Source organism: Aspergillus tanneri, assembly GCF_003426965.1.
Source record: "Aspergillus tanneri strain NIH1004 chromosome Unknown AapTan_7_pilon_pilon_pilon, whole genome shotgun sequence".
Lineage (NCBI taxonomy): Eukaryota > Fungi > Ascomycota > Eurotiomycetes > Eurotiales > Aspergillaceae > Aspergillus > Aspergillus tanneri.
This window is the reverse complement of record NW_022984634.1, coordinates 1,177,665-1,191,865: the sequence shown is the minus strand read 5'-3', so window position 1 is coordinate 1,191,865 and position 14,201 is coordinate 1,177,665. Positions and strand designations below refer to the sequence as shown.

General features: G+C 46.5%; 4 protein-coding genes across 4 annotated transcripts; 2 read left to right on the top strand and 2 right to left on the bottom strand.

Moving 5' to 3' along the window:
• Positions 1 to 671: 671 nt before the first annotated feature.
• On the top strand, positions 672 to 1,548 carry ATNIH1004_006968 (uncharacterized protein; the record flags this gene model as incomplete). Its single annotated transcript, XM_033571595.1, has 2 exons — positions 672 to 940; positions 1,005 to 1,548. 2 exons carry the CDS (start codon positions 672 to 674, stop codon positions 1,546 to 1,548), a joined length of 813 nt encoding a protein of 270 aa, XP_033424910.1.
• A 982-nt stretch (positions 1,549 to 2,530) lies between these two features.
• Positions 2,531 to 2,902, top strand: ATNIH1004_006967 (putative extracellular serine-rich protein; the record flags this gene model as incomplete). The annotated part of the gene is made up of 1 exon (XM_033571594.1): positions 2,531 to 2,902. The coding sequence occupies one exon, from the start codon at positions 2,531 to 2,533 to the stop codon at positions 2,900 to 2,902; it is 372 nt and encodes a 123-aa protein (XP_033424909.1).
• An 802-nt stretch (positions 2,903 to 3,704) lies between these two features.
• Positions 3,705 to 9,949, bottom strand: ATNIH1004_006966 (uncharacterized protein; the record flags this gene model as incomplete). Its single annotated transcript, XM_033571593.1, has 10 exons — positions 3,705 to 3,732; positions 3,807 to 4,464; positions 4,530 to 5,402; positions 5,580 to 5,641; positions 5,881 to 6,539; positions 6,618 to 6,971; positions 7,037 to 7,618; positions 7,688 to 8,418; positions 8,486 to 9,723; positions 9,930 to 9,949. 10 exons carry the CDS (start codon positions 9,947 to 9,949, stop codon positions 3,705 to 3,707), a joined length of 5,205 nt encoding a protein of 1,734 aa, XP_033424908.1.
• A 574-nt stretch (positions 9,950 to 10,523) lies between these two features.
• On the bottom strand, positions 10,524 to 11,687 carry ATP12 (ATP synthase complex assembly protein ATP12; the record flags this gene model as incomplete). The annotated part of the gene is made up of 2 exons (XM_033571592.1): positions 10,524 to 11,332; positions 11,393 to 11,687. 2 exons carry the CDS (start codon positions 11,685 to 11,687, stop codon positions 10,524 to 10,526), a joined length of 1,104 nt encoding a protein of 367 aa, XP_033424907.1.
• Positions 11,688 to 14,201: the final 2,514 nt, after the last annotated feature.

Genomic DNA, 14,201 nt, shown 5'->3' with positions numbered 1-14,201 from the left:
GTGTAACTCTTCGTATTGGGGCACGATCGTTCTCGTATTCCCTTGCATTTGTTGGGCTTCTAGAGTCCTAGTAGTACTGTAGCTTGTTGCTTTGCTCAGTTGGACAATTAATCGATCGTCTGAATGAAGTTATGAACAACGTTGGGTGTGTGGCTGTACGCTGCGCCATGCAGCACGTGGGACCGGGGTGACCTCATGGCGATGATTTTCATCGACTGAAAAGCATTTCCTTTGTCGGAAGAAACCATGGCTCAGCGCAAAACCTTGCCCGGCTGCTTTATTTCTTTACTCAGGCTGACTTGTCTTTTTTTCATCTTCTTGCCCAATGCTCAATCCGCCGTCACCTTCCGTATGATTAAGTTTTTCTCTCTTGCTCTAAGCCGCCAGACAGTGTTTACTTTCCTTCGTCAAGTTGCAGAGATTCCCACATTAGATCACTCATTCCATTTATTCACGTTCGACAGAACTATCTCCAACTACAGCGTACGACATTTCATATTCCTCTTTTTTTTTTTTTTTTTTTTGTCTGGCTCCCCCCCGCCCCTCTCTTCTACTATAGTGGAGTCTAACTAGGGTCGATTTGCCAGGGTGCTTTCTTGTGATCAAACACAGATCTTGGAGCTTCAGTTGATCCAGTCTTACCTTAGCTCGTCCCACAAAATCTGTCAAGCATGAAAATCTCGTCTACTGCCACCTTCCTCGCCATTCTCCTCACTTCTGTTACGTCGCTGGGCATTCCTCGGTCGGATTTGGCCCTGCGCGAGCCCGTTTTACCCTCAATTTCGCTCGAAACGCCCGACTTGGAGAAGCGTCGTGGTGGCGGAGGATTTGGCGGTGGAGGTGGGAGAGGTGGGGGAGGAAGTGGAAGAAGTGGTGGAGGCAGCGGAGGTCGGAGCGGCAGCAGCTCCGGTGGTAGTCGAAGTTCGTCGTCTAGCACAAGGTAAGTGCTGCAAATTTAAGACATCGGAGTGAGATTTTACCACTGACCTTGTTTCGCAACGTAGTTCCTCCAGTAATAGAGGGGGAACCACTCGCGGAGGCTCGGGGCCGCGACCAGCATACGGTGGCGGCAATTACTACGCTGGCGGTGCCCGCACGCCATATGCCGCCGGCAGGCGATCACCATTAGGGGTGGCCCCTTTCTTGTTGCCAGTCGCCGCCCTCGCCTTTTTCCCGGGGATCTGGCTGTATGGCGCATATGCATACCCATATACTCATCATTATAATTATACGGATGAGAGAACCCGCCGGAACGAGTCGTTGCCTGTGGTTTGTCTGTGTGAGAAGTACGCGGAATGCGGGTGCGACGACAATTCGAGCCAGATGTACTACGAATCTCTGTTTAACGGTACCCAGCCCTCGAACTCTAGTATGGTCAAGGTGGTGGAAGTGAACAGCACCAGGACAATCTACATCAATGGAACCTTGCCCAACGGAACGACGGTGGATGATCCATCAACTACAGAGGCATCCGGCGCCCCGATAATTCAAGCTGGGGGGTACTGGATGATGGCTGTGTTGATTGCCCGCACCGTCTGGGGCCTGTGATGGATTGATCTGTTGCTGTTACTGTTGCTGTCGTACTGGATTTACAGAGACTTCATTGTTTCCTTCGGGGAGGGGAGAGGGGGGCGTTTGTAGGTTGACCATATTTATTCCCCACAAACTTTATTCCCCCAAGGTGTTAAGCACTACGGAGTGTGCTTGACGGACATTTGGAATTCTCGATACCCCTTGTGTTGGATTTTTTATCTTTTCTTTCCTTTATCGGTTATGTATATAATATCCCTATGCTAGGACTTGGTACTTGAGTATGAGCGACAATTCTTGCTGAAAGCCTCTCTATTACTTAATCGGAACGGAGTCCACAGTCAGCTCAATGCATGCCAAAAAGTGTCCATTCAAATCCATGGTTCCAGCTACACTAGTCAGGAACAGGGCCGTCACGAGGATGCGCCAAGCAGACCATGCGAACTGATCGACGTCGGATAATATTATGATTGATGGCCTTGACGGTGGTAATCTCTCGACACGGTGCTATGGCCTATGCGAGATGAATGAATAGATGGGTCGAATCCATCCATCCATCGGTGCCGACTAGTCGCTCGTAAAAACTCTCACCAAAAGTCACCGGAAACTATTTCACGACTAGGTTAGTAGGCTAGCCCTAAGAAAACAGCCCCTTTTCCCTCGATTCCCTTCAAAATCCCGTCCGCCTCCTCCTTTCTCACACTTTTTTTTTTTTGCAAGTCGTCCTGTCTTGACTGACTCTGTTCATTCTTTTCTTTCCCTTCTCCACAAGAGCTGTCACTCTTTTCCAGCTCCATTCGCTCTTTTGCACCAGAACCTCAAAGAAAAAGATCAAAACAAACCATCTATCAACCAACCAACCAATCTATCAGTCAATCACTCAGTCGATAGATACTAACCCCCACGGACGGTATATCTTTGCTCGCTCTTTTCGTATCCATACACTGTGAATTTTGTTCAACGTCACAAACCAACCAGGAGATCCTCCAGATCCGTCAAGATGCAAATCACGAAGACCATTCTCGTCGTCTCGGCTGCCTTCGCACCGTTCGTGGTCGCCGGGAGCGCCCCCACTCTGACCGTCACGCTTCAAAGCGTCGGAGCGGACCCTTCTACCACTCTGGCTCCGACATTCAAGGCGTCGCCGCTGCCCACCGCCATTGTCAACGTAACTCCGAGCTTGTCAGCGAAGCCAACTTCCACCCCTCTTTGGAAAGCCTCCAGCTCCTCCATCAGAGCCTCGTCAACGTCCGCCGTTCCTCCTGCCGTCTCGTCAATCCCTCCCGCTACGGGTGGTGCTGCCCCGGCCATGAAGCTGTCAGGGGTTGTGGCCGGTGGTGTTCTGGCAGCTGCAGGGCTTCTCATGCTCTGAGATGCCCTCGTGTGATGCATCCGGCTCACCCGGGGTGGCGTCATCCTCCCAAGCTGCATTTTTTTCGCGATCCACTAGCTCCTGTTGGAGCGTGACTTGTTTCCCCATCTTTCTTTGTTAAGAAGTTGGAGCAGCGCAGTTGTCAAGAAAAAAGATTGGCAGAGAGTCTACTGGTATTCCACCCAGGCCGTCCTTGAATGACATTCGCCCCCTCGTCCTGCCCATTTCGTCTTAATTTTTATTTTATATGTTCTATGCTCTTTCGGCCAAGATTATCTCGTTCTACATCACGGATTTGACGGTATTCATGTGTTGGGACGGGTATTGCCTGTTAACAACTTCTTGGTATTCTATCTTGATTCTGATTCCGATTCCCCTGGCCGAGGCCTTGTTGTCTTTGGGCCATGTCCGGATTTACTTACTTGGTTTTCTTTTCAGTATACCCTTTTAACATTCTGGTTTCTACTAGCAACCCTTACCTTTTTTCTTGGCTTCATCTCCACCCGATTATATGTCCCGAAGTAACGAATGTAGGACTAAATGGAATCTTTATCTTAATTCAACCTATACTCTCCCTCACATACAATGTTTCCGGATCCTTTCCCTCTTTTTTTTTTTTTTTTTTTTTTTTTTTTTTTTTTTTTGTCATGTTAAAGAAGTCTTCGGGCATCTATGTTTTTGGCATACGGGTGACAATAGGAAATAGAAAGACAAGAAAGAATAGCACATTCTCTATGCAATAGTGTACAACCTAAGAGCGTAATTGAGGAGGGAGGATGGTTGAATATGTCCACGTACACTTCTATGAGTTTTGCAATGTCGCCTCGTACCTGTTACACGCAGTTTCCATCAGCAATCATGAGCCAAAAAACCCAGTAGTGGAGTGGGGATCCGAAGCACGTACCTCTTTCCTCTAAATGCCCACAGCCCCCAATTTCCACAGGAGACATCATGAGGGTCTAAATCATTGAGATCCCACCGAAGGCTCCTAAAAATATTCTCGCCTGGTTCCAGCAAGATATCAAACTCCCCAGCACATTTTTGGCCAACCCAGTTGATATCTCTCTCCATGTCCCACTGCGTGTACCCAGTGCAGAGAATTGGGATCTTGGTCTCAAGAAGCTGCGGAATCGTTTCCTCCCATTCGTGGGAACTAGCAGGATGTCCGAGACCAGGGTGGAAGAGCATAAAGCAATCCAGGTATGGATCGAAGGGCTGAAAGTATTGCGCTTTATACATTGTGTGGAAGTAGTCGACATACGTCGTGATCTTCAACTGCCCGCCCAGTCGATCTTCGACGATACCTCCGAACGGATTCTCCGGTGTCCGTTCTGGGAGGGGGAACTCAGAGTCTCGGTTTGCCATGCTTTCAGGTCCGATGAAAATCAGGTTGATAAGCGATCGGGGGAAGATGTAACTGAGCTGAAGCCAGACATCACGGGGCAAGGAAGACTCGGCGCGCGCTCCCAAAATAAATACTCGGACAGGAGGAGCTTTCAAGCGCAGGCCTTGGATATCAACCCCTTCACCTGTTTTAGGTGGGTGCAAAGTGTAACGAAGAGCTAAAACAAATCAGCCATTGCCATGCAACCTAAATACAGGTGAAACAAGAGGTCGGGTAACCAACCGCTTACACTCTTCAAGCCTTCAACTGTAAGTCTACCTCCCTGGCGGACGCTATAGGGACTCAATTCATGTAAAACACTTCCAATTGTAAGCGGGTAAGTGAGCATCCTAGTCACCTGTCGCATACTTCGGTCATCGTTGATCGCGTCAAACTCCCGCGTATAGAGGAAAGTATCCCAATTTGTCATGTTAATGACAAAATTATCATCCTGCAACCCCGGATAGGCAAACTCGGGGAAAAAGCGTCCCGAGTGTAGGTCATGATCATCTTCATTGATCTGTCTAATGGTCTCACAAATTTCCAGGTGTGCCTCAAAGTCGTCCACCCAATGTCCCTCTGAGCAGTAGATAGGAACGCCACAGTCAGGGCACTCAAAGTGGGAATGGGACGGCGGAAGGCTCGATCTATGTTGGCCCTTGCGCGACTCTGGGTCATGGGGCGAGACTGGTGCACGGGTCTGCTGGTGGCTAGGATGAGGGCAGAATGAATTTTGTTTAATAAATGCAGCACGCTGCCGAATTGCAGCGGCTGGTGAATGGGTGAAAGAGTGAAACAAATTGTTGGGCTTCAGTAACACCCTGTTCTCCGAGTGGCTCGAGGTTGCGGAGGTGGCTCTTTGTCCAAATGACTTGATACAGCAGGATGTGTCTTGAAGGCTATACGCCAATGCCCGCTTTACCTGCCCTTGAATGTCCTTGGTTGACGAGCGACGCGAGCTAAAGTTCTGCAAGAAGGTGGGATATGGTCGTCTCGATGGTCGTCTCGAAGTCGGGAGATTCTGTAGCCGTAGTGCAGATGCCGATGGTGCAGATGCCGAGGCTGCGACCCTTTGACGGAGCGCCTGTAGACAGCGTCCACAGGCATGGTCACCAGCTATCATGGTTGTTAATGATGGTAAACCGACGGCGTCAGTCAGTTTAATGCTAAATATCGTTTTTACTTTTTGGGATTGGTGGGCTATCGGGTCTTATCACGTGACGTTGTGATGGACAGAGTATCCACAATATCGCATCCTTTTTTATTTCCCCTTTCTTTTGTGGTTACACTAACGTATTGTTGGCTGAACGTGCTTAAGCACATAATAGTGATTCATGTCAACTGTGCTTTCTAGGCTACAGGATGGGAAATAATGAAATATTATTCAGCAACAGAAGTAGGCCCGTAAGAATGGCGATGGTGGTAAAGAAAGCACGACTATGTATGCACTTTCTTTACATTCATGCCAAGTGTCAATGTCGTTCAAAAGATGTCTTCGCAGACGCTCCAGTCTTGCTTTTCTCTACACTCCCAGTACCTCCCATTGTGGGCCCAGTACTCTTCCCCGGTCACGGGGCACTGAGCTCTAGCAAACCACTTGGGTTGATACTCCTCCCCTGTGGTCTCCCTTTCCCTCCGTTTTGCTCGTTGCTTCTCTTCAACCCGGTGCTTCTCATTGGCAGCAAAATCATACTCGCCTTCTTCCATTGCACGTTGGTCAGGTCGGCGTCGAGTGTCAGTTGGCGGGAGGTATTGCTTCAGATTTTCAGGGAGGGAATTCAACGTGATAACGAACGGTGTTAGATTGAAAGGTATCCCGCTCGGTCTATGGTGGCACTGCCAAACCAAGAGCGTCTTTGCTGACTCTGGATCCTGCCCTGATACTTGTGCTTCAAATCCAGGAGTATGACGTGCATAAATTTTGTCATTCCAACGACCACCTATGCTCCACCTCGGCAGCCCATCACGGTCTACAGCCTTGCCCGTCACCTGGTATGCTGATGAAGCTTTCCAGCCTCTAGGTTTGAAATCAAGATAGCAGATCTCACCAGTAGTCCAATTTTTGATTTCCATCAACCCATAATTGTCAACTGTGGGGTTACCCGTGATGATACCAATAACGGACGACGTAACTTTCTTCCATGTATAAAGTTCTTCTCCCCCAGAAGCAGGGCGCAGCTTCAAAAACCATGTCCCAAGAAGGTTGATATCGAAAGACTTCCCATAGAACTTGGATTTGAGAGCGGATTCACCCTGCAAAAAAAGAATAAAAATCTTGTCAACTTCCACAGAACAATAGCTGTAAGTATCATACTCTGTCGGGCCTCTTACATAGTAATCCCACTTCGCTGATTCGGCCCATGCCGCACCAATTGGTGGGTGATGACTGACTTGTTCAACAAAGAACCGATATCCTTTATCAGGCCTAGCATATTCAAACGTCTCCCCCAAAAGAGGATTGAACGGTTTTGCAACACGACCGATGGTTGAGGCGTATTCGCTGGCGGCATACGCAGCAACATAAACCAAGCGTTCCATTGAATCAGATCGGTCAGCCGCTATGTCGAGAAGGTCCGCATATTCCAGGTCCTCGGCTACACGTTGAAGCAACGAAGTTGGCTCATTAAAAGACACTGGTAACGTCATTTTTGTCATATCCTTTCCAATCATAGATTTCAAAATTCCCTGCAATTCTGTGAGATGCCCTGTTCATCCTTTGACCGACAAGAGAAGGTAGGAGGCTAACATACCCACAAGGAGATCCTTGGTCTATTGTCATAATCCATTTTTAATTTTGTCCTGATCGGTTCTTCATATCCCTTAAACGAAAAGACAATCTCCGAACGTTTTACGGCGCGAAGTCCAATAGTTACATCCACAGACTTCTGTTCTTTATCATTAATTTCTGTGCTAGCGAGAGTTTCCACCTCAATCTCTCCAGAATCAATTGCATCAAAAAACTCATCGTCGTCGTCTGAGGCGGAACCATACAGACTGCTAATCCGAGAAAGTGTTGATTTTGGACGATGTAGAGGTCCTCCTGTACCTGACTCTTCAGAATGTGACATTTTCTCAGATGATTCTGATATTTGCCCTTTCGGTGCACCGCCGTTGTCTTCACCAGAGACATGCACATGCGATGGCATTTGACTAGCCATGCAAATCGTTTTAGTTGACGAGTTCTCTAGTGCTTCCTTGAGAGCCCTCTTAGTTCGTCGGCGCTTCTCTTCGGACTCTCCCATTTTAGACTGTAATTCTTCATGTTCCTGCGCAACTCGAGCCATGCTCTCTTCCCACATTTTGCGCAGATACGCCTCTCGATTCAGTCGATACTGCCAATATGAGTCGCGGTCCCTTGATATCCTGAGCAGATTCTGCACCAATCCTTTTAGACTACTTACAGCAGCCTCATAGGCACCTAAAGCTTGGTCAATAGCCGGGTCAGAAAGGGGCATGCTTGGATGGTTCAATTTTTCGGCTTGTAGAGAAGAAGAAACATTGGCAAGAATATCCAGCTGAATTTTTGCAGATTGTGCAGTTATGTTCAAAGCATCTTTATCAGTTGGTGGTATGTCGCGACTTGATGCATAATCGCCATATTCATCATCATCTCCCTCGGCATCAGGAGCGCTGGTTATATGGCTTACGACCTGATTCGCTTCGTTTTGTTGACCACCTTGATCGTAAGACTCATACAAAGAGCCATCATCTGCAGGCGTACTTTCCAAAGTTGTACGAGAGGTGTATGTGCTAAGCCTTGTACTGTTGATACTTGGAACTCCCAAAGACGGGGGAGCGAGCCCTTTCCCGTTTGACTTTGTCGTCACCAGATTGGGAGATTCAGCTGGGCTCTCAGAGACCCGACCCTCTGTCTGTTCTATCTTTGCCTGGCGTAGTACCTCAGCATTTTTTGTCTGTCGTTTCTCCTCTTCCTTTGCCTCGTCTTTTGCCCACTGAATAGCGTTATTTAAGGTCCAAAACCACCGCTTAGCCTCAACAACATGGTTTGCTTTGAGATGGTACTTGACAGAAGACTTCCCATGAATTTCGAAGCGTGTCTTATCTTGTGAATCCATATTGAGTCTGGCAATTTTCATGTTGATCGCACCACGGCAAGCAGATCCTGCGTCATCTGGCAAATAAGAAGAAATGTTAGGCTATAATGAACTGATGCGACTAAGTCCCATGAATTTGTTTACCTTGGTGTTTGTAATAACTCAGAACGCCATCCTCAAGGACGAACCAACGTAGTTTATATCCAGTAGTATAGTTTGTCCATTTTTTCAGATAGCCTCTCATCTCACGTGCATCTTTACCCGCAAAAGGCGCTTCGCCTGTGCTAGCTCGACCAGATATCCCTTGACCGGAGCTGGTCCCTAGAATGGCTTTTTCCTGAATACCACGCTGGGCAATAACGGCAGCAGGAGACCTCTTGACTATAGCTCGCGTCTTATCGTCTTTTGTGACATCCTGGGGTAGCTTTCCTTTTTTATCACGGCGGAACGGGTCAGCACCATGTATGAGCAATATTTGAATGAGTTTCGTATCTTTCTTCCTTGCCCCTTCATGTAACAAAGTTCCACCAGACTGGGCGGTGGCAGGATCAGTGACCAAATCCAGACCATTGACATCAACTATGCCTTCCACACGAGGCTCCTCCAGTACTTTTTCCAGCTTCTCGTAGTCGCCCTGATGTATAAGTGACTGTATTTCTTGGGTTTTACTGTCCATGAAGAGTGACCGTGCTAGTTGAAGTTGCTGGAAAATCTCCGCGGTGTGTGCAACATCGAGGGCGGTCTGCCCACGATAGTTGACAATAGAGTCGTTAAGAGACGGCTGGTTTAACAGCTCGCGAACCAACGGTCCCCTGCCAAGTTGAGAGGCCAGATGAAGCGGAGTATTGCCATCCCGATCACGCGCGTTCACGTTGATCTCCTCACCTGCAGATAAAATGTATTCAACGACCTGCGGCTCAGCACATTGGATCGCTAGGTGGAGTATGGTCGTTCCGGAAAGACTATTTGCATCCTGAGAATCCTTGTTCTCTTTGATTGCTTTCGATATCGCGGTTGTGTCACCACTGCGCAAAGTCTCAAAAAGTCGGAAGGTGCGCACAGACTGATCTAGCGATATGCTCCCGCTGTCAGCTTGTGTTGTCGGGTGTAACTTCTCTATTAATTTATCGCTGCTCTGGTTGGAGCCCACAAACTCTAGAGGTTCTGACATCGACGGCGACTTCGCTTCCTGGCCAAACATTCGACGACTGGAGCTTCGCGTGGTCAAAATGATAGGAGCAGGGGATGTGCTATGGACTTGAGGCGGCGTAGAGGATTGTGAAGAGTCACTACTATTACGGCCGATGTTCTCCTCGTAGCTGTCCTTTGACTTATCACGATGCAAGATTGCAAGCGCCAATGCACTTCGGGAGCGTTTGTGTCTGCATGGAATTTCGGAAATAGTAAGTTAGCAAAAATCCGGCTTGTTGATTATTGTTGGCTCAACAGTTACTGGACCAGTCATGGGAATGTGTAAATTTCCAAATGTCTGGCCTCAGCGAAAACCTAACAGGATACTCTATCGCAAGATCCATTACAACACGACACGGCCGAACCAAGGTGGGCTATCGCATGGCGAAGAACATACCCTTCACCCCTTTCAGTCATCGCTTCCACAGAACCACTTTCGTGTTTAACCAGTGATTCGAATAAAGATTCATATGCGAAAAGAACCAGCAATAAATAATAAAAATATAAAAGACCACCCAAGTTGAGGTGAACAGTGGATGGATGATAAAAGAAGCCCACCCATGTTGCATCAGAAAGGTGGCCTTGCTTCCGCGCCTTGGCGGCTACTATTACTCTCGTGACTGATAAGATCACATTATCCTACCTCAACGCGGCAGACCAAGAAAGTGTAGGTGTGATATACCATTATACCTATGGGGCAAGGGGGAAACCTACAGTTCCAGAATAATATACATTGAATGAAGTAAACACGTATTTTTTGTCTGACTAGTCCGTACTTTCCCGAGGACCCAAAGAAACATAACGACCATGTCATATCATACATGTTCAATTCTTTAAACTATTGAACTATAGTACAGAGCAACCTCAATAGGTAGTAGTGTAATGGCCATGTACAGTATACATAAAGATATGTGGCGAAAGAACCAACGTAAATGATTAGTTATCTTTCTTTTCCACTCCCTTTTAACTGAGGATGGTAGGTATATAGAACCTAGTTAGCGGGATCTTTTGCGTCGCCACTCACCACAACAATAACGCTACCAAGCTGTCGCCTCAAATCCTCCTTATCGACATCATGAGAGTCTTCAACTTCACCCCACATTTCTGTCTGCCAGTTCACTTCTAGGCTAGAAGCTTCTGCTGCCTCTTCGATCCCGAATTTCTTTGAGCTCGGTTGTTGAATAGGACGGAAGTTTTCGCTCCATTCAGCAACCAACCTGACAGCGACCAACAAGCTCTTTGAAGCGAGTATTCCCCTTTCAAGAGCGGCCAGGTCATAAGGTTGCAGATTCGAAACCCAGATCCGAATAGTATCATTCGTAGCCTGAGGCTGGGATACAGGTAAAATGCTGTCGTTGTCTAAAATGGGTCTGATTTCAATACCTGGCCAGACTCTTGTGCCCAAAAACGTAATAGTATCTTCTGCTATTCTCATCTGAGCCCCTCGAAGGCTTTCCGGTCGCTCGCCATTTTCGCGGATTTCTTCAGCAGTAAAGGCAGGTTGCTCGGGTACCCAACAAAGCAGGGTATCTGTATCTAGATAGCGCATTGACGTAGCTACTATTTGATCTCTTATGGTAGTCTTGCCCTGTTCATCTTCGCGAACAATATCCGCTGCTCGTGCGGCGAGAGAGGTTAGTGGGATTAAATGGGTTTTAAGGGCCTGCTGAGCAGTGGTCATAACATCCCACTCCAAGGCAATTGCATGTGCAAGGTGAGGTTTTGTTGGTGGAATGGAAAGAATATCTTTAGAGGGTGCTCGGACGGGCCGGGTATCCAGGAGAACATTATATTGCCCTTCTAATAGATGCGGAGTCAGCGACAAAGGCCCAGGAACATAAATACTCGGAGAATACATACCCGGCTTCTTCTCAACATTCACATTCTTCCAGAACCGTTTTCTGAGTGGAGCTGGTGGACTCACAGGGCGCGACTCTGGCCCACTCACTTGTTTTCTCCGCTGTTCTATGCTGTCACCAAACTCTTGTGCGGCTGAAGGAGCCTTAGGAGGTGGACCTTGTGCAGTGACAGGGTGGGCTATGGCAGCCTTTACTGGGATGCAATGAAAGGCGCGAGGTCGTAGAGCATAGAGTTGTGTGGTAGTCATAAAAGCTACTTGGTGCGGGAGTGCTGCAGGCACTCGAAGAACCGCCATTGCTTGCCTGAAAATAGCAGGACAATATAGCCAGGGGTAAAACAAAGATGGAATGGATAAATTGTTAAATGAAGCGACTCAAATGGAGATACTGAAGAATAATAATAAACGCTTTTGTTCTGGCTTAAATTAATCCTTATTTCACCGCTTGCTGGCGGTCAATATTTCAACGAATCCCCACCAATGTCGCAATTCCAGTCCACAGTAATAAATTCTACCAGCTAAAACACTGCCCGAAATAGCTATTTCTAATAAGTAAAATATAATACTCTTTATTTTCTATTTTCTATATCTAATTTGATTTATAGAATGAAACTACGTTCTCTATGATAAGTAATGTGTCCATGGATAATGAAATATCCTGGAGCAGTAAATATAATGGCAGAATTTTCTTAGGCGGTGTATCTAGTAATTATGTCTACATATTACCTTAGATATATTAGAAGCTGTCTATAAACTATGCTTATTGCTAAAGTAAGTATACGCTCCTATTGAAGGTTGCAGATAGCTGTGTAGGAGTTTTGACTATATTACGGAGCCACAAGGTCGTACTTCATAGCTACCTAGGTTGTATGTACATAGATACATGTGTAACCACGTACAAGGTGCTCTATTTTAAAGAGCAATAGTCGGGATAAAAGTAGGGAGATAATACAATGACACCCATACAAGATTCCTACAGGGTGCCTACATCTCGCTTCGCAATTTAGCCTACTCAGTTTAGCCATAACAATATAGAGAAGAATATCTAATTTCTATAAAGTATCAGAACCTCACGTGAGGAGCTAGGTCCCGGCTGCGTCATGGTGTTAAGCTTTACCACTATGCCACAGCCAAAAAGGCGCAAATCGATGACCATCTGGTCATTGAGCTCAGTGTACTATATAGCAAGATCAGGCCCGTGACATTTTACGCTCTAAAGCCCTTTTTCGGTGTTTCGGGTAGCCGCATGATGAAAATCGTGACTTAAAAGACCTCAGGAGGGACAAACCAATCACCCAATTTTCCAATCGATTTTCCATAACACATTGAATATATATGCAGTTAGAACCTTATTTACCCTGTTTTATAACGCTAACCCTACACCCTGCAGATAGGAACTTAAGGGCCAGAGGAAGAGTGGAGAGGAGTACCGATGTATGATCTCCCTAAAGTATACTCTGCAAATAATTCCGCTACATTAAAGAATCATAGTTAAGTATACTATGCTGCAAACCAGAGCCATCGCGAAGTAACCGAAGGTCGCAAGAACAAAAGGAGAATCCAATGAAATTTGGTAGAGCAGGTAGTGACCATCTTGAATTTCTTCCTACAAACCTAGGACCCGTGAAGTATCGCATTTTGCTGAACCATTCATGGAGGTATTAGAGCTCTTGTATGTACATCGAAGCGCCGCCTTATTGCTTGTTGAACAACCAAGAAGTCAGTCAATAAAATATGAGACCCACGAAATTAAGTGGTTGAAAAATGAGATGGGATATTAGGTAAAGTCACAAAACCACCCAGCTTTCAATCTAAGACAGATGAATAAGAGAACGGGGCAAATATCAGGGATAAGCGACAAGAAAACCAGCCCATGCTTTTGTAATTTACAAAGTATCCTTCGTGCAACAAGACCGGGGGAAAAACAGATAGGCTTCGACAAAAAAAAAAAAAAAATTGAAAAGGCGATAGATAAGGTAAGTCAATATGAAAGGGGGATCCCGATTCGGTTCTGTGAACCCCGATGACTGTAGGACTCTGGTGGGACAAAATGTTGCAAAACAAAGCCACACCCCACCTTAGAAAAATAAAATAAAATAAAATAAACAAGGAGTAATACTTGTCGCGAAGCCGGGTAGAAAATTGACATGTTTTGAGTGGAAGTGTCTCCAAGGGGAAGCAAGGGATATTGTTTCGCTAAGACTAACTCTTTTTTTTTCGTCAGTCAAAAACTGAAGGCATCTGAGACCTTACTTAAGGCTTGATCGTCCTCTAGTTGTCATTAAAGGCATTGCATCGTAATAAAAAAATAAGATTGTTTCGACAAGTTGATAAATTCCCTTAGGAACATCTTGTTTATTCGCAGTTTTGCCAAGATATTTCTAGTGGTTTCAGATCGAATTAGGTCTATTGAATGATAAACCTTGGATAATATGATTGCTTCACTCGGTCATTGTCTGTTCGTCTCTTCATGCGTTCTGCATCAAAATCATCGGCACCATCCCGGCTGCCCCAAGTAGTCTGTCGTGGTGAAGAGGGTTGATTAGTTTTCGTTTCTTCTGTCGCAAAAAAAGAAGGGGTTGGAGGATTAAAGAGAAAGAGAGGAATTCACGAGAGACTATTCCTCTGGGCACAAAAAGAGGGCAGGTCATAAGGGAAGCGGGAACAGAGGCTATGAGATGTAATAGTAGGCCAATAGGTAACCGGGAAGATTCCCCTCACCCCTCCTTTCTCTAACAGATAGGAGGTGGAACAACCATAATAATAGAGAAGTTCGGCTCATCCAATCTGGATTACCCAGACTGGAGGGAA